General features: G+C 37.9%; 1 protein-coding gene across 6 annotated transcripts in view; it reads right to left on the bottom strand.

The window, feature by feature from the left end:
• Window positions 1-15,454: 15,454 nt before the first annotated feature.
• cntn5 (contactin 5) overlaps window positions 15,455-25,054 on the bottom strand; it is an 870,111-nt gene continuing 860,511 nt past the window's right edge. For all 6 annotated transcript variants that reach the window (XM_062977117.1, XM_062977120.1, XM_062977119.1 and 3 more), the window contains 2 exons: window positions 24,342-24,510; window positions 15,455-21,324 (listed from right to left, as the gene is read on the bottom strand). In XM_062977117.1, coding sequence (XP_062833187.1) covers window positions 21,221-21,324; window positions 24,342-24,510 — 273 coding nt within the window. In that variant the 3' untranslated portion in view covers window positions 15,455-21,220. The remainder of the gene's footprint in view (window positions 21,325-24,341; window positions 24,511-25,054) is intronic.

Raw genomic sequence — 25,054 nt, 5'->3', positions numbered from 1 at the left:
TTGGACACTGTGTAAGGAGCAATGCAATAATTTGTGCAGTATCCAAACATCTCTTCCTCCCAACAGCTTCTTGACCAGTAATTTCCCAGCTGGTAGTGAGGAAGGGAAGGTGGTGACTAAGCAGGATCTGTCCTAGCTGCAATTATGCAGCTGGGGGAAAGGATATGAAGATGCTACGCTGGATCTTCAATGCATAGTCAATGCAACAACCCCTGGGTTTAGAAGCTGTCTTTTAGGGAAGAGCAGAGCACAACTGTGTGTGTGGAGAATCAGACTCTACACACTATGAGGAAGGATCGTGGCCATTTCCCACTGAACCTGTCCCAGATATAAAGGGTTCCTAGGGTTTTCTATATGGTGTACCCAATACACAAAATTTGGCTTCTTACTGTTGGTCACCTCCATACTGAACCCCTGCCCCACTCATCTATACTTTGTTGTTCTCCATTCTCCTTGTTACTTTTTCTCTCTCTCTCTCTCTCTCTCTCTCTCCATTCTTTCAATAAGTATGGCCAACATTAATGGATAGTTTATCCTTACTAATGTAGATATTGTATCTGCTATTTAAGGTGTGAGCATTTCATTTGAGCAGATAAACTTAAAAATGATCTGTCACCTAAAAATGGACAATACTATTTATGTTATGTGGGCCAACTTGCCCTCAGATAGAGAATGTTGACTCCAAATTGGAAACATACAAAGAACACAATTCTGTCTGACTCAGTGTAAGGTAATAGTGTCACCTGTGGACCTACTCTAGGTTGAGTTATATATCTCCTTGGCATACTGTTCAGCTTCTTGTGCCCCCACTGCCATGTCTGTTCTGTGCCTTGTGCATGGCTGGCAGGAAAAGAAAGGCATTTTGCTATGTCCCCATTGTCAGATGCAATAATGATGAAATCTGCTGAGGTCCTCTGCAGGTTATTGTGCATTTGTAATCATTTTGAATTGGACTCTGGGGACATAGATGATGCCTTCCAACCTTAAAGAATTGAAAATTGGTGGGATGGAGAGGTGAAAGGACAGATAGATTTGATTGGATATATGACATGGAGACTTTGAATTCTGTAGAGGAAGGAAGCAAATGCAATTCTCCAAAAAGACATACAGAGTTGCACGAGATTTTTCAATTTCAGTTTCATCTCTGGCATGCAGAGCCATCTCCAATTCTTGCTGCTCCCCATGAATAGTTGTGTGTGAGCGCATGTGTGTGCGCAGGGGAGATTCAGAGGCTTCAGAGTCCAGTATGTTTGGGAATAATTCAGGTGCTGTGATAGAAGGGGATAGTGCCCAAAAAAGGACATGTGCAGGAATATGGGAAACGTACGAGTGTGCGGAAATACCTCAAATGTAAATCCAGTTAGGGACTCCTGATTGTACGAATCTGATCACAAGTAGATTAGATAGATCAACTCTTTATTGAAAGACAAAGTAGAAGAGTATTAATTAAAAAGAGTTTACAGGAGATCCAAGTATTTCTGTGTGTTCACAGGAGTCATCTTTTTTTTAAAGTGTCATTTGGGCCATGCCTTCAGATGTCTTGAGTCTATTCCACTTAACTGCCTATGAACATCTCACTTTGCAAACTGATTGTGTTAATTGAGCTCATGGCTTTGAGGACTCCCTTCATAACCATTAAACGATACCAGCAGGATCACCACTACTGGTTGTCTCAACCCATCTCATTTAGCCAATGATTTCTTTTTAAAAAAGACTGAGGTTTTATCTTCATTTAGTTAGACCAAGTCCCTTGGAAGTAATTTAACCCTAAACTAGAAGCCATTATCTCAACCTGCTTTAATTCAAACTCTTAAGTGTTTCACATGGGAACCTAAGGCTTTTTTTTTTTAAAAAAAAACTAATTCTACTGCTTTGGTTGAATTGGTTGAGCATTTACATCTTCACATCACCACAGAAATGTATCCCTTGTGGTTATAACAAGGGACCCGTCTCAAGAAACAATATTTGTGAAAATATATGCAGTAGGAGAAATGCATACAAACATGTAAAAAATGGAAGTAGAATGGAACAAACATTAATACTGACCCTCCTCTCCACAAAAACCAATATTAGAAGATGTACGGTAACAGCAGAAGAGAGTTATTGTTGTTTTGAACTGTTCATGGGTTAGCCAAAACATAGAAAAGCTACTTAGAAATATAACTCACAGAATTGTCTTTCTAATTTGACCATAGATGTTGGCTAGGAAATAGTGGGAGTTGTGTTCTTAGCTCCTAGAAATCAAGCTATTATTAGCTAATAATGGAAGATGAACTGAATATTACTTTTTTGGATAATAATTCATCAAATTTCCCCCTTTTCTTAGCCAACTCTGTTTTTGAGACAGAAACAGCCAGTAGACTGCAGTTGATATAAAAGTTTCATCAAGGAGAGAAGAAAGTCCTTTTGATATTTTTCAGCAAACATTCTACGTTGGACTATGAGTTTTTAAAGGGTATTAAATACATTATTATTATTATTATTATTATTATTATTATTATTTTAAAAAGCTTTCTAGCTAGTCTGAACATCTTAACATGGAACCCCATAGAAGGTAAAATAGAGGGAGAGAGATAGTTATCTGAAGCATTTTGCTAATTTCCACCAAGCCATTGTCACAAAAGAAATATGTGAGCTTTTAATGGACCCCAAATATTATAATATCTACAGGAGAATGGATAAGCTCTAGAAAGATCCATTTACTCTTAGGGATCAAACTGTAGATCTGTCAAGGGTGACCTGGAAAGATTTTCCCCCTAAGCTTCTACCAATGTAAGACTTATAGCCATTCCTCAAAGACATGATTGAGGGCTGAATACCAAACAACTTCCCAGGAGATACATTATGCTAATCGGTACTGCAATCAGTTATTTATCATTCTAACAGACATGTATTTTCCATTTATGCTAACAGGGTGGTTGATTGGATTCCGCTCATTAAATGGGCAGAGTCAAAACCAGTCTTATAAACTGCTGTTCAAGTTAATTGGGGAGTACTTTAGTACTTGGAAACTGAAAATTAAGGTTTAAAATTATAACCCACATCAATCAGGCATTCTTCCGACATTAAGCCAAAATCAATCCGCTTAGTGTGTTGAGCATAAAGTTAAAGTAAAAGAGGAAAAATGCTGTTCTTCCATTTTTGCCTTTGCCGAAAAGTCAGCATTTTCATCAAGACAGTAGTAGGTAAGAGATTCAATTTTTTGTTTTGTTTTAGCTGTTTAAGGAGCTGGTCCCTAGGACAGTAATTAGCCAAGGGACTGTGCAAATAGCAAAGAGTATGTCATGTCATCCTGCTTGCCATTTGTTCTTCTAGTGAATTATATCAATTTCTTTATGATTTATTTCTTCCTTCTTGTCCGCCCTCCCTCTCTCCCACCTGTTACTGTTAAATATACAATCATGCCAGAGACACTGACTTATTAAATTGCTAAACTAGCACAGAAGTGAAGAATGGCCTTTCCAAGACACTGTAGACGTGGTTCTTCTTGGAACATTATTGCACATCATAATCGCTTCTTCTAATAATGAACTCCGATGATGAATGATGAACCTGTAGTGATGGCAATACAGGGCCACCAAGGGGAAGCATTTGCCCACCTTTGTCCTCTCTGTCTGGAATCTGGACCTCTATATAAGTATATTTGCATAATGTTTTGCCAGTTTTAATAGGATTTCAGACATGATTTGGTGCCTTTAAGATATTTAGGCCATGTGCTTACGTAGCTGGAAATAATTTCGTACAATTAAATCAAACGATATGCTATTAAACAAACCAGTCCAAAATCACTTACCTAAAATTGACTAAAGTTAAGAATCCTGTTGTTGTTATACAAATATGTAAATAGTTTTACAGATATAGCTGTTCTGTTTGGCCATTGTGCAATTCATAATGCAGTCCAAGGTTGTGAAAATTGAGTCTCACATTTCACATGTAACTTCATATTCTGAGATGGCACTCATCCATCAATACTTTCAATGTATCATTGGATTCACTGGGATTGTTGAAACAGCCATTGTGCATTCCTTAGGCAAATATTTTAGCAGATATGCATTGGCTGTGCAGTGTTGCTATTCAGAAGAAAGGTTGTGTAGTGCTATAAATGTATAACTGCGTGAGCATACAACTCAGCCTAAATTTAAAGTTTTACATAATGGTTGGATTCATACTTTTTTTAAAATGTCTCTTAAACATAATATAGTTTTAGGGCTTAGCAATATCTAACTTTGGTAGTAAGCATACATCAATACAGTCACAGCATCCTGGAGACTTACTATAGAAGAGAATTATAGCAACTCTTTGTTATTCAATGAAACATGATGAGAGTTTAGGTTTCTCTCTCTGTTTCTCATGGTCTTTCTCAGCCGGAGACTAGGTTGACTGTGTCCATTCTCTTCCCCTCTTGTGTGCACTGACTGGGACTTCAATTCCCAGAACCCACTCTTGTGTGTGTGTATTTTTTTTTAAAAAATGTTATGGTAAAAACTTTTTAAAAAATCCCAAAAATCAGTGGATTGGTGAAACATTTTGGAGCTAGGCAGGCTTACTGTTGTAAATGTGGCCTACAAATGAGGCAAGTTTCATCCTGATAGGTCTAAAAATGATGGAGAAACGAGCCCTTAAAGTTTACCCATTGCTGTCAAGGGACTGAATCTTACCGGCACCCTCCCCTTGGTTTCGGGAATTTCCTGTAAAACGGAATGGGAGAGGGAGCCAAACAGAACCAAAAACAGTATGGTTTTTGGGAATTGTACACACCCCTAGTACAGAACAGACTAGATTAGGGTACAGTGGGGGAATTTCAGTCATATCTACATTTGTTATCTGAAGCAGCTAAACCATTCTGCCTAATGGGAGGGTTGGTCCATTCATGCACCTCTTACCTTCATAGTGTTCACTTCTTCATCTCACCATCCTTTAAATTGCTGTAGATGGATGTGAGAGTGATCTGGCTGCGACATCTGTCACTCCATTGATTGTCAGGGTTAATTCAGCTGATCAGGCTGGCTAGGTGGGTGTCTCCTTCCTCCCTCACCGCTCCATGTGCATCCCTCCCAAAGCTGCACGCTTGGTGGAGGAGAACGACATCCCAGGTGTAGAGCAAGTGTACCAAGGGTCTCCAGTCTGCGGTCCCGGGTATACTATAGCTGTGCTCCTCTGCTAGAACCTCCAAACAAGCTCAAATCACTGTAGATAGCATTCAAACAGCAACCATTATAATGTGTTTGAAGAACATCAAGGGACGATAGCCTACTTCCCTTTCCTTCATGTGTTTTGAAACATAAAAGAACAACAAGCAACTCATGTCTCTCCTAGCTCAATATTGAAGACACAGACATAATGCACCAAGGATAATCTTTATCCAATACAATACAGCCTCATTCCCAGGAGAACATTTTTATATATAGATGGATTTAGAAATATGCTTGCTAAAGATAATGGATTGTTGGCACTGTGCTTTCAAAACTGGTGACTCTTTAAAAAAGGATTAAGGGATCTTGCCATCTGAAGAAAGAAAGAACAAAAGAAAAAAACAAACCACAGAAAGACCTTACTTCATGTCACAGATAAGATGCCATTACCATTAGACAACAGAAAGATATTGCTCAGCCAGGCATGAGGTCAGCAGAATAAAATGCCACTTGCTAGAGCTTTGACAGATATGCTTCAAAAAGCTTTCAGTATATAATTTTCTTTTTAAAAAACACAACAGTTTCTGTATTTGGAAAGAAATTGTGGCAATTCTACCATCATAAACAATCTCAGGGATTCAAAATATGTTGAGAACCATCACTCTGGGTTGACAAACGCCTACCTCCTTTGCTATTCATCTTGGATAAGTATTCACCAAGCACAGTAATTCTTTTTTCTGCAATTTTATATACATACATATTACAAAACATATAAAGATTCTCTTGGTGAAGGAAAGACAGAAAAGGAATCCAGTAGTGGGCATACATTTAGAGAACCTTTAACAACCTGGTAACATTTTCAGAACTAATTTAGTCCCATTTTCTAACTTCTTTCCATTTAGCCCGATCTGTAATAATATTGGGCACCCTGTGGTATTTTGTATAATAATAATAATAATAATAATAATAATAATAATAATAATAATACTTTATTTATACCCCGCCACCATCTCCCCAGCGGGGACTCGGGGTGGCTTACATGGGGCCAAGCCCAGAGCAAACAATATAACAAGTATAAATACAATATAACATAGAGCAATAAACGATACAATAAATAATAATAGAAATAGAATACTCTATTGTATCTGTACTATAAGAGATGCAGGCTTTTCTGATAGCTACTCTTTTTAGGAGGACGCAAAAATATTGTTCCCATTTTTCTTCAAGGAAGCTTCCCAGCACACCTTGCCTGCATTCCTTTGATTTCTTATATCATTCCTTGCTTGGGATGGATGAATCCCCTATATATCATCTTTTAAAAAAGAAACCTCATGCTCTTTTCATGTATGAATTTGAGGACATTTCTCTTTAGTCTCCTTGTGGAGAGAGAAAGCAGGGTATAAATAACAACAACAACAACAACAACAACAAATCAAATGAAATCTTTACACATTCAATACATATAACTTCACACAGCATGAAGAGGGCCATGTTATGCCTGCTGTGCAGTTGTACAAGGAATTTAGACTACAATTATATGAGGGAGTAGGCTGGCAAGCATTGCTAACCAAAATTAATGATGTCCTTTAGGAAACTACCGTGTTTCCCCGAAAATAAGACAGTGTCTTATATTAATTTTGGCTCCCAAAGATGTTCTAGGTCTTATTTTCAGGGGATGTCTTATTTTTCCATGAAAAAGAATTCACATTTATTGTTGAACAAAAAAATGAACATTTATTATATACAATACAGTAGTTGTCATTATAAACCAGCATAACCAGACAAACTGTGAATCTTATCAAGAATTTCTTATTACTACCAATATTTCCATGTACAACACTTTATGGTACCAATCCTGCATGCTCTGGTGTTCTGTTCGGTGGGCATGCTTCCAAACAAAAACTTTGCTAGGTCTTACTTTCGAGGGAGGCCTTATATTTAGCAATTCAGCAAAACCTCTACTAGGTCTTATTTTCTGGGGATGTCTTATTTTAGGGGAAACAGGGTATACATTCTTTGGATGGGGGTGCTGTGTTTGATAACATAAACTTCCATCAAGATTTTGTTAAATGCCCCCCAATTTCTCTAATGCCTCACATTTAATGCATTCAATTATAGCAAGGGCATCTGTTTAGATGGATCAAATTGTGCCCCCTTTTGTTCCCAAAAGTACAAGTATAAAGAACATGCGCTACGCAACCAGTTTTTATGCAATCAAATAAACATTGTCCAAGTTTAAATTGTCCCTCTCCAGTCTCCGATTGGCCAAAAAAGAGACTGCCTAGGATCCTTACTTAGGCGATCTCTCGTTGTCCGAGTATGATGGCCTATTCTTGACCCACATGTTCTTCCATAATGAGAGCATTGTTTTCCAGGTGGAAGGCGGTCCCAGTCCCATTCAGGGTTGTCTTGTCTTGGAAGATGCCTTTGCATGAGTTTTTTAAATGTGTGGAGGTTGGTGTACAGCCGATCAACACACAGTCTTCACAGAGTGAGGTGCACATCCAGTGACATGGTTAACACAATGACAGTAGCTTCTCAATATGTTGCATCCTTCTTCCGCCTTCACAGCCGTTGTAATACATGCCATGTTATCTTCCACCTGCTCCGCCATTGAGGTCCTTGGGTCTTCGGATTGTTCTTGGTCAGGATCCTCCTCTATGGCCCCTCCTGGGAGTACATGACTCTGGTGGTTACGTCCACAGTTTCATTGGAACACACAAGCTCCCTCACCACAACAAGGTAACAATCCATTGAGGGGGAGCCTAGAATCCACACCAAGATTTGTAGGCAAGGGAGAAGGGCAGCTGGAGATTGGTCTAGAGTGAAGGTCCAGCTATGCCACCCCCATGGGACGGCATAGCCTGGAAATACAGTGTAAACGTATGTGGATGGCTTTTAATCAAGTTTTATAACAAACAAATGCAGGGTTTTTAGGAAACAACAGTGTAAGTCTGAGATGTTGAAGCAGACAAACAAGTTTGGCTAGGCAGGAGATTACCATATCTTTGAAACAATGAGTCTGGCTGTTGGCTCTGGAAGAAAAAATCCCAGATTGTTTTACCTTCCTCTTCTCAGGGGATTATTTTGTAGGGTCATGTAGAGTTGACACATCTTATAAAACAGTTCAGACATTTTAAATTTGGTAAATAGATACAGTATATAAAAGGGTAAAAGTTATGCAGAAAGTAATAGATACAAATATGATAGGTGTTGCTGATCTTAGTTTTTCAGTCTTGGATTAAACTTTGGCTGTATGGGCATGGGGATGATGGGGTCATGAAGCCCAGGCTCCTGAGAACAATTTAGCTGATCTCTGTAGTCTGGGTTGGGTTAGGGAGGATCCCAAGTTGTCTATTGAGGTGGCTGCAGTTGAGCCATTGGAAAATACTGTCTATAGAATGATAGTATTTTGTTATACCTTTGCCTGGGGCTGAGAGACATTATTAAGTGATAACCCTTGGCCTGAGTTAGGCAGTTCAGATAGTTTTTTATACTTAGTGCATTTAAAAATAACATAGAATAAAATTATAGTTTCTACATTCTAAAAATCTATGTAACAGATATAGTACTTAGAAAAGTTGTATGGGAAATCCTAAAGAGCACATGTGAGTATGGTAGCTGCTGTTGGCTTTTAATAATCAAGCTTTAGATGTTAATTCAGTGTCTATGTAAGACCTAATTGTGTAGGTCTTACATGGACACTGAATTAACATCCAAAGCTTTTTTTAAAATAAATTTTATTGATTTTGCTCAAAGGAAAAACACATTAACCAAAACGGAGAAAAGAGAGAGAAAAAACATACAAAACTTATTTACAGAGGCTAATACATTCAGGGGAAACAAGGGTGGGGAAGGTAAACAGGAGGTGCGGGGAAGAACTTCTCAAAAGCATTGACCCCACACTCAAAATCCAACATAAAACATATCAAAAGGAAAAAGGAGAGAAAAAAGAAAACAGAGAAAAAAGAGAAAAAAACAGGAAAGAAAAACAACATAAAATAAAATGACTTCCATCTATTGTATGGTGTTATAAGAAATATTCTCCAGTTATATTTCAGTCTCCTATCTTCTTTCATATTGTCTTTGCATCTTAATCTGAGGTAAGTATTTAGCTGTTCACTCCTAGCTGTTGTATTAATCATATCAGTATTTTATAGTTTTCTTTTTTAAAATAGTTTTGAATCATTTCCCAATCTGTTTGATTTTTTGGTTTGCCTTGGTTTTGTGATAGCAGATAAGTTAGTTTATCCATGTTCATAATCTCTAAAATTTTGTTATACCATTTGTTTATTTCTGGTCTATTTTTTCCCCTCCGGTTTTTTGCATATACCATTCTCGCCACTGTTAAACAGGATTTCTTTGTTTTTATCTTTTTCTCTATCATAGAGACCTAGCAGGAAGTATTTGGGGTCCAAATCAATTTTAATTTGTAACATCTTTTGTATCTTTTGATGTATTTCCTTCCAAAAATTCCTTGCTTTCTCACATGTCCACCAGCAGTGGTAAAACGTGCCTGCCTGATCTCCGCACTTCCAGCATTTTTTTTTTGTAATACTTTGATAACTTTTGAGGTGTCAAGTACCATCTATAAAATATTTTTATCCAAATTTAAGATCTACCGAATAGGTAAATTTTAGTCTATAATTCCATGCCCTTTCCCATTTCCCATTTTTATAGTCCAAAGCTTGATTTGTTTGAAGATTATCCCATTTTACTATAAATGCACATATAAAACCTTAATAAAAGATATGAAGGGAACCTTGATGTTGCTGGTGTGTTGTAGCAAGAACTTCATATAAAAAGGAAGGATGCCACTTTATTTCATTCTGGCTTGATGTCTTTTAAGAAACTATAAATTCTTCGGGGAGGGGATGCCATGTTTGACAACAGAGTTGTGGCAGGAAAAAAAAAGAAACAAAAAGATATCAACTACAGTTCAGCACAAGAAATTAGACTGAATAAAGAGGGATATAAACCAAGACAATTAAGAACTGAGCATTCAAGTGTACTGTGTCTTGCCTTCTTACTTAGTTTTTTTTTTAAAAAAATAATTTCACTGTGTTTATGAAGAAAAAAAAATGTTTTTGGAAAAATATTATCAAAAGTTTAACTGACCAAGATATTCTTCCATCTGTATTTCCTGCAGGATGCGGGGAAAGTTTGTTCTCAGATTTGTATTATTTTGTTCTATAAGAAATTCACAAGAAGAGCTCAACCTATTGACATTTTTAAAGTTTGGCTGGGATAAACATTCAACCCTTATATCAAAAACCATCATAAAGTGACATATCAAGAGACATAAACAACCTCAGGGATCCCTTCCTATTCATTTATATGGCTACACTCATTAATTGTGGGTCAGCACTGTTGTGATTTTCTGTTTGTTTTTACTACAATTGCTCTCTTCCTGCATCATTTTGACCTGTAGTCATACTAGCTATCCCTGTCTTCCATATAGATACCAAGGTGCTTGTTTATAACGCCATTGTCCTCCCAACCCTGCTATATGCCTGTGAAATGTGGACTGTCTACAGACATCACACCCAACTCCTGGAGTGATTCCATAAGCGTTGCCTCCAAAAAATCCTGCAAATCTCTTGGGAAGACAGGCATACAAATGTCAGTGTGCTGGAAGAAACAAAGACCACCAACATTGGAGCAATGCTCCTACGCCATCAACTCCGCTGGACTGGCCACGTTGTCTGAATGCCTGATCTACTCCCAATTCAAGAGTGGGAAACAGCAGGTTGGTGGACAGGAAAGGAGATTTAAAGAAGGTCTTAAAGCCAACCTTAAAAACTGTGACAGAGACACTGAGAACTGGGAAGCTGTGATCAGCAGTGTTGCAGAATTCAAAGAGATACGAATGGAGGGCTTAAGGGAGAAACATGCCAAGAGGAAGGCGTGTCAAGCCAACCCTGACCGGGATCGCCTTCCATGTGGAAACTGATGTCTTCACTGCGGGAGAATATGTGCATCAAGAATAGGGCTCCACAGCCACCTACGGACCCACCCCCAAGACACTATGCTCGGAGGACCATCATCCTCAGTCTACGAGGGATCGCCTAAGTAAGTAAGTAAAGTCAGTCTTCCATATGATCTTTTAATTGAGTACAAAGAGGAAGTTTTAAGAAAAGCTATCTTTATATGTTTTTACAAATGAATTTATTTATTTCTCTGCATTGCACTCACAATACAGAATTAATGTGGTTTGATTCAACTTTAACTGCCATGGCTCAATGCTATGAATTCATGAGAGTTATAGTTTTACAAGTTGCTTAGACTTCTCTGTGAAGAGTGTTTGTGCTCACCACACTACAACTCCTGTGGTTCCATAGCATTAAGCCATGGCAGTTAAAATGATGTCAAACTGCATCAGTTCTATAGTGTAGGTGCACCTTAGGGTTTTTTTTTTTTGGTATGTTAATGATTGATTGTGGGACTGGTTGTTGTTCAACTTCTGCATTTCCACCTTGATTAGTCTGTTAGAGAGATCTGCTACTGTCTTTTACATTTTCTAATACATAGCTCCCTTGCTTGGGTAGGGGATATAGTTCAAGGTGGGTAGGTTTGTATGTTTAATGACAATGAAAAACTTTGTTCCAGAAATACAAGCAAAAGTTTGGCTAACATTGAATACACTCTCCTTTTTCTTAACATAGAAAATGTCCTAGTTAGTAATTAAGAAAGGAAATGTCTTTCATCTTCACAAGAGTGGTGATGATAGTAATAAAAGAATGAGAGTGGATTGCAGATTGATTAGCTTATGGATTTTCAATATATGTTGTTGTCTGCATCAGCAAAAGAACGGGTCATTATAGCCTTCTGTGACATTCATAGCTAATTTACTAGAGGGTCTTGTGTAATATGCTACTTAAGCAACAGTCATTTTGTAATTGAAATCTCAGTTGAAATGCCTACATTAACAATCTATTTTTATTTCCTGAACAGAAGTGATTTTTTTTAAAAAAATTGGCATGATATTGCAAAGTCATGAACCCTTATCAATGTGTTTGCCATAAAACTGTTATGAGTTCTAATAAAAGTTCCCATCCAAGTCAAATTGTTGAAAGTCAAAAGTCAGGGCATCAGGGTATAATTGAGGTCTTTCCAAGCTCTACAAAGTTTTTGTGTAGGAGGTCTCATTCCAGAACCAAGACAAAAGGCAAAAATGAGTCATTATAGGGATACCTCCATTAACAATGTAGATGTGTTCCTGGATATATATATATATGTGTGTGTGTGTGTGTGTGTGTGGTACTGTTCGTTTGTAGGACTGAGTAAACAACATAACCACAGAAATTGCCCCCAAAATCCCTCACCGCTCACACAAACTTGGGTCTTCTAGGAGTTTGGGACTTCAACTCTCACGATCCCTAACAGCCTACCAGCTGTTAGGAATTGTGGGAGTTGAAGTCCAAAACACCTAGCGCGCCCAACAAGATGTTGCAAGCCCCTACTGTGTCACATAACATTATAATATATACCAGGCATGGGCAAACTTAGGCTCTCTTGGTGTTTTGGACTTCAACTCCCACAAACAGAGGTAGCTTTTCCCTTCCTTTTGCATAGTGACTGAATGGCTTCCTGAACTTACCTGAACTCTGAAGGCGGTCTGAGCCTTATTTTACCAATTTTCTTACAGGGTGAAAATATCAGCCAACTTGGAAGGATCCTGTTCAAGTGGCTACATCCACAGATGAAAAGAATGAATCCACATTTTTTAAAAGAATTAACAGGAAGTTGTTTACATTTGTGGACAATTCCCCAGCAAGCACATCTCTTGACTGTGCTGACTGGGATAATTTGTAATCTGAAAGATCTTTTGCAGTGGCCTGTCACTAATATATCCAGCCTCGGTAATTTTAACCTGATCCAAAAAGAACATGAAAGTAAAGCTTATAAAGGAATTTGTTTTGAGAACCAGAATGTTCTATTTCTGTTTATTCATCTATGTTTTCTGATATTTAAATTATGTATTTTTATTTCTGCATTTTCAATTAGTTCTTTTGATTTCTTTTTTTTAAAAATAGAGATATGAAATAAATATATCAATTAATGCCTCTATGACAACTTTGTTTCCTTTAGTAGTTTAATTCAGTGTGTGTATGGAGTGATGGTGGTGTAGTGCAGAGCTGCACATTGCAACCACTGCCACCTTCTAAATATCCAACATCAGAGTGTCATCCAGGGGAAATGTCTTGGCTATGCCTGGAAATGACACTTCTGCCCAGTGTCAAGGTGGCAACTGGTCATGTCCCAAAGCAGCAATGCAAGGGATGCAGTGGTGATGTTCACTTCAGCAAGATAGTTTGATTCTGAACTTTGAAGACGTTATCCAAGCTCCTTTGTCTATCTGAAAACAAGTCCAGAACCTTGCATCATGTCTCTAACGTTTGAACTTACAACCAGAGTGGACTTCATCATCCATTGTCAAAGTAGTCATCACTGCCACTTCTTGGGTATGTATACTGCCAGTGTGTACCTTTTTTCAAGTTACCTGTTGATTTATGAATTTCATAGGTTGCTCAAGGGTGGCTTTGCCAGTTCCTTCCTCTGAAATAGAGCCTACAGAGCATGGTATTCATTGGTGGTTTCCCATCCAAGCACAAAGCAGGCCCGAACATCCAAGATCAAACAGGATCTTGTGCCTTAAGGGTATGTATGATGTCTGTCCATGATTTAAATGTTGCCACTGCAGCAGGATTCGGATATGATACAGTACCATCATTTTATTTCAGACATTGTTAAGTGCCAGGGAACCATTAGTCTGAAAATCTTGTCAATCTCTTTCAAAAGAGTAAATATGATTCACTTCATGTCCTCTCACTACCATAGCTATTTCAAAGCAAGTTAATACCATGTTTCAGATTTGCAGAAAAGCTCATGTGCAAAACAGTTGCCTTAGGCAAATAGAACGATGAAGCCCTCAGGTATAGTTCTGTGTCACTGCAGAAAAGTATCTGGGATACTGAGCTAAGAAATTCACACCTTCAGTGTTTATTTTCCCCGTTTCAAGGCTCAATCTCCATTTACTAGGCTTGTGCATAATTTCGGATTAAAATTGGAACTAGTATCTGATTCATCAAATTTGAGCATACAAACTGAGTTCTTGAGTTCTCAGGAAAAGGGGGGGGATTTAGAATTTGAATCACTTGCCCATTTTTTTCGTAAATGTTATGTAACGTTTGGATGTCTCCCAAGGTCAATATAATTTTCACTACAACCATTATGCAACTTTGATAAAGCTGCTTTTAAAAACTTTTAAAAAGTCACTCCTTTGGCCCCATCTTTGTTGGTGCTACCAGATTGAATCTGCAAAGAGAATTAATGTAAGCAAGCAAAAGTATAAATCTGTGCTAAGTTGAAGTTCTGTGTTACTTGTGTATCATATAGACAGGCATTCAAGAAGATTGCTGGTGTCGCTTTTTGGGAGATCATTGATTGATTTGCTCTAAGCCAATCTGTATGCTGGGCTGTAAAAAGGTAATGACCTACATGGATGTGTCTTGAGGGTCCCCTCCAACTCAGTAGAGGAAGCAAATGGATGTCAGGAGAGTTTGGGTGGTGCCTTTCTGCCCGGAAGGAGGGGGTCAGTCTAGATATCCCTTCATGGTGTCTGTACTATGATTTCTGTTCCTGGGTTATAAATGTCATTTCCTAATTGGTTCTGTCATACAAATATGGTGAAAGTTTATTACACTGTAAAAACTTTGTCTTTGTGCAAGGGATATTGTCAGATAGCAAATTTTCCTTTGTTTAGTGTCCACCAATTTAACACAGTTTCTGCCACAAAAACAAGGTTTCTGGAGTAGAACAACTGCTTACAAAGTAAAAACCACACAATGAAACAGGAAATAATACTTTTAAACCAGGAACAGATTTTCTTTATTATTAAAATGTTTTAATAAAATGTTTGAAAATTTGCCAAATATTCATGGGTAAGTCAAACATTCTGAAATTTGGCGAGCTAACAGTAGTAAATGTGTTCTACCACTGTAGCAAGTTTCATAAGGATAGCTAAAAAAACGAGGGAGAGAGAAGCTCCTGTGGTTTCCCCACTGCCAGTGATGTTTTCCTTATTGTGCATGCGCTACCGCCATTAATAAAGTACTTACAAAAATTCATAAGTTTCATTAGAGTTCTGAAACTTTTACCCCCAAAATTCAGAAATAATTTTCAAAACAAAGCGCCAGCGCCCCCTACTTTTGAACACAGTTTAGAACCGTTTTTAATGGATCACACATGCCTACCATTTACAACTTTTCTGGGAACAGTGTAGTGAAATCATAGCATTTAGCATCAGACAGGCCATAAGATAAAAGTCAATAAAAAGAGAATAATTTATTAAAAAGATCTAATGTTACAAGAACAGTAGACAGGAACCAGTATTGAACTGTGTCTTTCACATAGTATATACCATTATATATAGTAAATATATACAGTTGTATACAAGATATCTCACATTTTAAGATGGGACTTCATTTTGGTTTCTGGACCGAGGTTGTTGTTCTTTTTTTCCCTGCTCACTTTTAAAATAACCATGACATTATACAAAAATACAGTCTTTTGAATTAATTTGTTACAATCTCATTGGGAGAAAATGAAAACAAACAAGGAAAGACTTCAGAAGCAACACCCAAATCTTTTAAAACAACAATAACAGATAGATGTCATGAGATGGACATGTTATCAACCACAAAGAAACAAATTTGGTATTGTGCAGGTACTTAAACATTTATAAATTTTTATTAGAAGCAAGGTACAACATTTGCACAGACTGAACAAAAAAGGTACCAGCTTGCATCTGTTCATTGCTACTTAGCTTGATGTTGACCTTGCATCCATTCATTGCCACTTAACATGATGCTGGGTCAACACAGTTAGCGAATGTTTGGCTGTTAAGACTGTTGTGTGCCTTCAAGCCATTTCTGTATTATGGTTACATATGGCAAGCCTAAAGCAGTTCTAGCCTGGGGTTTTTCTTGGCAAGTTTTTTTCAGAGGTAGTTTACCATTGCTTTCCTTTGAGAGTGGCAGACTGTGACTTGTCAAAGATCAGCTAGTAGGTCTCCATGGCTCATCAAGGATTTGATCCTTGATCTCCAGAGTTATAGTCAAATACTCAAACCATTATACTACATTACCTTTCCTATTAAGATGTATAATCTAATTAAACGTTGACCTATGCTTGCCATTTTATTCATGGCACTACCGGGGGCTGTACTCAGGGACTGTAAGACACATATATAGGGGCTTAGCAAATCCTCACTCTCTATAGAAGGCAATAATAAGCCATGTTCCTTTGCTAATTGGCTACCATTGTTCAAAGCCCAGGAAGTGGTAGGAGGAGAAAGTATGTAGGAGTGGTAGGAACATTCACCTTGCCCTAATCTAATTAATTTGTGAATGTATTTTGAAATGACAATAGCTAGATGAAGAAAACATCTACAAATCATTAATTTAATCGATGAAGACTTATTAAAGGACTTCCTGACTGAAGTGGACTCTGGAGTCTTTGTCTCTGTTTTCTCCTGACACCCCTCCCCACCCCCTGTCACTTGGTGCTTCAAAATGGCAGCAGATACACTTTGAGTGACCATCTTTCCTGCTTTATAACTCTTTGTTTGGCTTTATTTAAATATTTCTAAGGAAAAAAGCGCAGGGGTACTAAGACTACCAATCTAAATTTAACACACGGGGAGTAGACAGGTAGTCATGTAATGTGGGATACTAATATTTGCTAATTGTATTTCCAAAGGAAGGTGTGAGTCATTCTATCAATTTCCTTCCCATTCTTAAAAAGTCATTGAAATTGATACCATTTCTGGAGACTATATGCAGTTAAGGACTTTTCTGTGCAAAAACACCTGTTTTGTGTGTGTAGAAAACTGTTTCTTCTGCACTTAGAGTCTTGCTTTCTGTGCAGAAAGCAGAATTTGTATAGAGTGCAACTTTATGCACAGCAAATACAGTTTTATGTATAAAAGTACCACACATATGGGGTTTTTTTGCACAGAGTTCTGACATGCAAAGCATCTCAGTGTGGTGAAAACCCTTTTTAGTGTTTCTTGACACTTAGGAAACCTCCCTTTGAACTGTTGGTAGAATATTTTCAAATATTTTTTCTGTCCCTATTCTCTTCCTCAATGTGCTGTCACCTACTGTATATATAAGTAAACATACACTGTATATATAAGATCAGATGGTATCTAGTGTCTTTAGGGTATTTATGCCCAAAGTGTAATAAATGGCCCAAATCTTATTAGTTTATTTCAATGAGACTAGACCAGTGGTTCCCAACCTTTTTTTGACCAGGGCCCACTTTGACCAGGGACCACTCTCCAACATGAGTACCAAAAGGGTTATGAATCAGTTTTTGGTCAATTTTAGATTTGGTTTGGTTATTTAGGGTGCCGATTTATAAAATTGCATTGGATAAACCACATCTGTTCTAGTTTCTGATACAGAACATATGCCAACCAGTAGTTGCCATCTGCTCACCCACAGAAAACCATGTTTAATAATCTGATGTGGTCTATCCAATACCATGGTCAGCTCTGCAGAAAGGAGCGGAAATAAAATAAATAAAATAAAGTAAATGAATAAAGAGGAAGGAGGTTTGCAGACTGGATTTTTCTTCTTGTGGCCCACTGCTGGGCCATGGTCCACTGGTTGAGAACCACTGGGCTAGACAGATGGTAAGTCAATACATAGCATATCTCATTGATTGAATACATCTGTTTGAATTGAGTCAGGACTAACAGTAGGATACAGGCTTTTATGACTGCCCATCTTTACATATAAATTAGCATATGCAAATCTTATGCAGATCTATGTTTCTTTCTTGTGAGGTAATGCATTTGGGCAATGTTGAAATGGCCAGACTAGATGGAGATATTATATGAGGTTTCTGATAGTGTCACCAGGGCCACTCCAACTCATTGCATGATTTTGCGAATTTATCTGTAGCAATGGGATGAGTGGGCAACAGAAAGGTTGGAACACATCTAATTCACACACTTATCCTAACATTTCATTGGATTGTAGAGTCTTCAGGAAAGGTTCTGAAACCTTTGGTTGTTTTTAACCACATTTTAGCTATCACATTCTTCAGGCATGTTTTGGTGGTTTCTGAATATGGAATGTCAAATCATTGCGTGCCATGACTTGCACTTTTCCCAGCCAGGGGAGGAACAATCCTGCCATATCTTTGCTAGGCAATGAGAATTCTACTGTTTCTTTTATGTTGCCAAGTAAGGGATTTTGCCCATTGTCATTGCATTCATTGCAACTTTGCATTCTTTCTTCTTGTACATCATCACTCAATACATCTTGCATAAATAAGATAAAAGCTAATTCACATTTTATTCAATAGATTCAGTAAGCTTTTACTTATTTAGACTAACTGCTTATGTTCTAAAAAGGGGTACTTAGAGGAAGCCTTTATCTTACCTCAGAAATCTGCAGCATTCAAGATAGCTATTTTTTCAGTTTCACAATGGTGAAAGTATTTAAACATTTCCTCCCTTTCAAGGGAGGCGATGTGCATATAAATGTAAAATCAGAGGTTGACATACAGTAAATTTCTTCAACTGCTTTTGAGAGTTTGCCTTATTAAGTTGGACAGTGAAAGAATGCTTGGAAACTGTGATCTGAGCTCTTAATGCAAATTTTACACTTTAAATGCTGAACACTTTTTTTTCATGTGAGTGACTTCCTAGGTGCTAAGCATTGTATCTGAGGCAAAATCTTATATATATCTGAGTCAAGAAATTTTTCTCCTCAAAATAGCCAGTGTATAGAGCCAGTGCTGTAGATCCAATATTCAGATGAACCATGATTACCTTGAGATATATAATATGGACCCTGGGGCTAATCTAAGACTTTTAGCTGCCAGGTTACCCTTCCTCTCCTCCTTCATCAAGTCAAAGTGCATAATGCCAAAGGAAGGTCATTTTTTTTCTGAAACCTGAGGCTATAAATCTGACATGCAACTGTGTCCCCCTTTGTCATAACATACAATCATAACTTAAATAAGGAACATTCAACTGGCCTTAACATGACACCCAACATCTGTCACCTGAGGCAGCTGCCTTGTTTTGCCTAACAGTAGGGCTAGTCCTGACATTTGTTATGCTTCTCTCTAATATATATTATCCTCAGTACAGCACATTCACTATGATAAAATGCACTGGCACAATATTGTGCACCCAACAAATAGAAAGGTTTTGATTTGGATGCTCCTTTCCTGAAAGGCCTTTAGCAATAGCAACAGATTCTCTTTCTCTCTCTCTCTCATTTTTTCTGTCTCAGTGTTCCATTGTGTTAATAAATTGACACTTATTTGCTGAAAAATGCCTTTGGGACTAGAATTGGCAACCAAGCTCTAGTCCAAGCTATGGTAATGTTGAGACTTCAGGCAAATTACAAGATAGTTTCCTCTACGTGCAAAAGTGGATCAGACAGGCAATTGAATCTGGACATGGGACAACATTTCCACCTCCCCTGAAAGTAATAGATCAATTTCACTTGCAGGTAGTAGAGGAAAGGTAGACGGCTCAGTACAGATAGCACTGTCTGCTTTCTGCCTCTCAACATCTGCCATATGAGGACGCTCCCTCACTTTTCCAATAGTAGGGGTGACATCAGTCTAAGCATTGCAATGAGTATTCATGTGGATGCAGCATAATAATTTAGGCACTGGTCTTCAGATGATGAAGTGTGCCTGTGATCTGAATTGATAGCTCACTTAATATCCAATATGAATCAGACAAATGTGCTGTGACCATTTAGTTAGGGGATAAAAAGAATGAAAGAGGAAGGGAGTGGAGTAAAGTAAAGAATGGATAGATCACTGTATAAATGAATGAGAAAATAGTATTTCATATTACAAACAAACAAACACATATAAATGTTTCAGGTTGAACTTGAAAATAACATATGGATCTGGAAAAGCTAAAGGTGATGGTGGGAAACATTGCCTAGCAGTAGCTATTCCAGCGGATTTGAGATGGAGAATTTGGTTCTGTATTTTGTTGACAACAATCTGGTCACCATGATCCTGTTCCAATCTTAATATGCTTCTTGATATCGTTTAATTTAATCACCAAATATAGACAGTACAGTACCATACAAAAATGGACTACAAAAATAAAGGTCTAAAGACTGAAAGCTGTTTGGGGTTAACAGCTTTGTCCCTTTGCATTCATTTTTTTTCTTCCACCAGTTTGCACTAACTGGAGGCTTGTTGAAGTATCTGATTATAGTTTCATTGCCATTTGCATTCTCAATCAGCGGTATTCTTGCTATTAAAAATAAAACATTTCTCCGTCAAGTGGATAATATCTGAGGCAAAACAAGAGGTCTGACCCTTCTCCATTCAATTGCTTCAAATGTAACATGTAGTGAAAAGTGGATCATTATATGTCCAGAAAATATAAACAAAACAGAAGAAAAAATAACAGAAATTACCATAATTTGCCAATTTGATTTGCCATCCTTTTTTTAAAAAAAGACATTGGCTACAGTAATTATGGTGAAAAGTTTGTTATCCTGCTCTGTCAATTTGAAAAAGAAAATACAAAAAAGAAAGAAGGGAGAAGATGGTGGTGACTACTAGACTGCAAATGTTCATAGTTTCTTCTTTTTTAAAAAAAATCAAAGCTGTGACAACTCAAACAAAATCGATGTACCGTACTAGACATCACAGTTCAAACTACTAATGACACAAGACTGGTGTCAGCTAATTTATAAACATATATAAGGAAAGTAAATATAATTTGACAGGAATTTCATTTGTTTATAAAAGGTCATCTCTTACAATCTGCATATTTTCTGCTGGGCAATAAACATCCCCTCTCTCCCAAAGAGGACTAGTACCAAAACTGAAAAGAAGAAACCTGATGAATTATGCTAGCATTATTTTTCACCCACAACACTCTTCCTGGTACACTGTAGGCAATTCTAGGTGTTGTTGACCAGTGGGTATTCTTTCTCTTCCATGGACGCAGAGCTCCACTCCTTGGTGTCACTGGTCTAAAGCAATTGAACAGATGAACGAGAAAAGGTCCACAGAGTTCTTCTTCACCATGAGGTTGAAGGAACCATCAGTACCAAGAGAAATGTCACAGTTGATGAAGATGTGGAGAAAGTATGTAGGCTTGACTGAGAACTTGTGACTTTCCCACCTGAAATGAACAAAATAGAAACAGCAAAATAACAATTGGGTCACAAGGGGCTCTGTGAAAATTAAACAATGGTAAGGTTTGGTTTGTTTGCAACAGGTCAGAATTTGTTTTCAAGTTGAATGCCTCTGCTAAGTCAAGGTGCAAAAATACAATTAACTTTCTATTTGGTAAGAAATCCCAAGAGTAAATAACCTGCCTTTTAAAATTTGCAATGTCTGTCCTTTGCAATCTTATTAACCACTCATACTAATTATAGCTAATCAATGCAAACATAAACAATGCACTGTGTCATCCTTTCTTTTTAAATTAGCACTTGTAGGTGGCCTGTTACTTGGAGCTGCAAGTCCAAACTAGCAAAGTAACATTCATCCATTCTGAAATGCAATTTTCTTACCCATGCATTCTTCACATTATCCATTCCTTTTCCCAATGTTTAAGCTGTTGCTTATGTAGCCACAATGGGTGACAGAATCCTATAACACCTTTAACGTAATGTATGTTTACATAATCAGTAGAAGCTTTAATTAAATCTGTTAGTGAATTATGAAGTTGTGTATTGGGTCACTGCCAAAATGGTGTGTAATGAGCATTGGGCATTTTGACAATTCTGCTATGAAGTCAGCATCGGTGATCCCTTGTGTCTGAGTAGGATTGCCTTCCAAGTGCAGGGTCTTGGCGCTGGGTCCCTAGGTGACTATGTAGTAATGCTGTTAATGTCCAACTTTTGGTTCTTCAGGTGTTTGGGACTCCAGTTCCCAGAGGTCCTGACCAGGTTGTCCAATGTTCAGGAATTCTGGAAGCTGAACTCCAAAACACCGGGAGAACCAAAGGTTGGACACCACTGTAGTAATGTAACAGCAATTTTCTACTGAATACCAGCATTATGAAACTGGCCAATTCTAATTCCTGCATACATAATACACTTACAAAGACATAACTCACCTATAGATTCTGGCTGGTATCTCTGTCTCACATGGCAGAGTCCAACGGGATAAGGAAGTACATGAAAAAATACACTCTAAGATAGGAACCCAGAAATGAAGAGCCCAATGAACCTAAGCAAGCTCAGTCATTATGGAATGTTGATAGACAGTTGAAGGAAAAGAATCAAATTGAGTCATTAAATAGTTGAACAGCTTCACTTCACGCCCGTTCAAGTTTCACCTGTGGTGTTTCTGAGGACATTGTTGCTGAAGGAGATATATACCATAGCTGCTAATGTAGTTTAAGCTAGATCTCCAAGACAAAAACCATGACCCTGGTTGGTTTCCATTAACTCCTTGCCTTTACTATCTGTATGTTTTGTCTGCAATATTTTTGTGGATGTTCTGGGAGGAAGGAGCTTTCCATTTGGGGAGTGAATTTTTAAAATGTGCAACTTTTTGAAAATGTACTAATTGGCAAGAATTCAGGTGTATATGTGTCTTTTATGTGCCACTCTGAGCCCCCTTAGGAGTGAGAAGGGTGGGATATAAATATGGCAAATAAATAAATAAATAAATTTATAGATGACATTTTGGGAGAAACTGCAAAGGTTGGCCATCTCCAATGCAGCACTCAGACTCTACCTTCCAATCTACCATATATATTAATGTATAAATCAACCCAAGTATAAATCAGGACAGATTTTGGGGCAATATTATGAATGTTGATATGACCTGTGGATAAATGGAGGATTATTTCAAACAGAAGGAAAAGTGTCAGTACTTTCCTAGGGAGCCAGCCACTCCTGGCCACTGCATTTGCCATTTTCCTGCCCAGGCATTCAAAAAGGAAATAATATTGGCTTTCCTTGAGAAGAAAATTAATGAATAAGTCCATGCTGAATTGGATCTCAATGCGATCAGCATATAGTCAAATTATTGGGATCACCTCTGTGACTAATTGAGGAAAAACTGTTGATTTAATGTAACTGTCACAGCATCCCTCATGAAATATGTGGGTGATGGGTGAAACTCAAGATGGAACTCTTTGAGTTCAGAGGTGTAGCTGAAGAGAAGCCGATGTTCTCATTCTCCCAAGATTTTTTCGTTTACTCCCCAAATTTCTAGCATTGCAGTAACTTGAAATTCAATTGAACATTTAAAAGTACAGCTCCTGCATTCAAAGATTTCTAGTCTCTCAGTGTGTGCAACAGGGGAAATTTGGGGACTGAAGGTAAATTTCACATAAGAAGCAGATTCTTACTGTGGAGAGTCAGTATCCTCATTTTGTCCCCCCATAGCTATACCAGGACAGAAAATGATGAACTATGTATGCCCCTCTATGTCAATCCCCAAGCCAGCACCCATGCTGGAAGGAAATAAGGAATGTGGCTCTATTACCTACCACTGCCATGACTGTCAGGAATACTGATTAAATTATTGGTCTGAGTGAATCTCACCCTGCAAAGATTTCTCCCAGTGTGACATTTTTCAGTGTGACATCTCCCAGCACCGATGATGACACTCTGTGGTTGACAAACAATGCCAAGTCACACTGATATAGATAGTCATTTTGCAGCAGCGTGGTTAGCTCAACACTGTGCTTTTTTGTTAGTAAAAACACAGCCAACATGATTCCTATTTCAACCAAGCAATCCCTTAATTGGCAAAATGATGCAAGGCCCTGAAACAGTGCAAGACAGTGAAATGTGAAAGCTGGAACAAGTTAAGCAAAATTGATGGATGTTTTCCTCACCCGAAAAAACTATGTAAGAAAAATTCAGCTCCAGTGCTAACTATATCCAGGAAGGTGAATCTAAAGGCTGCCTTTACCTTGGTAGGAAGCTTTCTGCCTTCTGCCTTAGATGCCTCTTGCTGAAACAGTGCTGATGGCAGTGATAGCTAAATACACTTGGAAAGATTTATGCTTCACGGGTACTCTATTGTACATCTTTCAACATCTCAGGAATTGGCCAGTGATAAGAATACATGCCTTTATTCAATTTTATGAGCTTCCACTGCAGTGTAACAATGTTAGTGGAGTTGAAATGCAATAACTATATGGTCCATTTTTTATTATCACAGAGACTTTACCTGAGAAAGACGGTACTCTGATTTGGGAGCTGGGTGTTCCATCCCCTCCTTCACTGACTGCACGGACCTCTATGATGTAGACGCCTACATCAGGGAGAAGCACCACTGCAGACGTTTTCTGTGTTTCGATGACTTGGCTGTTGCTATGACCTTCTTGTCTAAACAAGACCTGTAGATGACATCAATAGGATGAATGTCTGATGCCAGATTCTGGAACATGGTAATTAAAGCAAGGACTAAAGAATTAAGAATTCAGTTGAAAAGATACACTGGGGACTAGCACTGCATCCCTAACTTTTCCTTGTCTTTTTAAAATCCTTTAATACGGCTCTCTTTTTCATTGGAGCATTTATTATATGACCGTAATCCTACTTTGATCAGCTCTGTACTGTTGTTTTCCTTTCTGCTTTCCATCAGTAGTAACTGGTTTGTCAGAGACATACAGGTATTTATTTATCTTCTGACCAGGCTTAGGAGTTTGAAAGAATGATGGAAGGTTCACACTTCTTCTTTGCCCTTCTTCCATATCAATAACCCTCTTTTCTTATCTGTAAGAGTATTATATATGAATAAACGGATCTACCAGTTTTACTATCTTCCATATCCATTTTTTAAAATTTATGTAAGGTAAAGGTTTCCCCTGACATTAAGTCCAGTCATGTCTGACTCTGGGGGTTGGTGCTCATCTCCATTTCTAAGCCGAAGAGCCGGCG

The sequence above is a fragment of the Anolis carolinensis genome, chromosome 3 (assembly GCF_035594765.1).
Source record: "Anolis carolinensis isolate JA03-04 chromosome 3, rAnoCar3.1.pri, whole genome shotgun sequence".
NCBI lineage: Eukaryota > Metazoa > Chordata > Lepidosauria > Squamata > Dactyloidae > Anolis > Anolis carolinensis.
The sequence above is the reverse complement of the archived record's forward strand: the minus strand, read 5'-3'. Positions and strand labels throughout refer to the sequence as shown.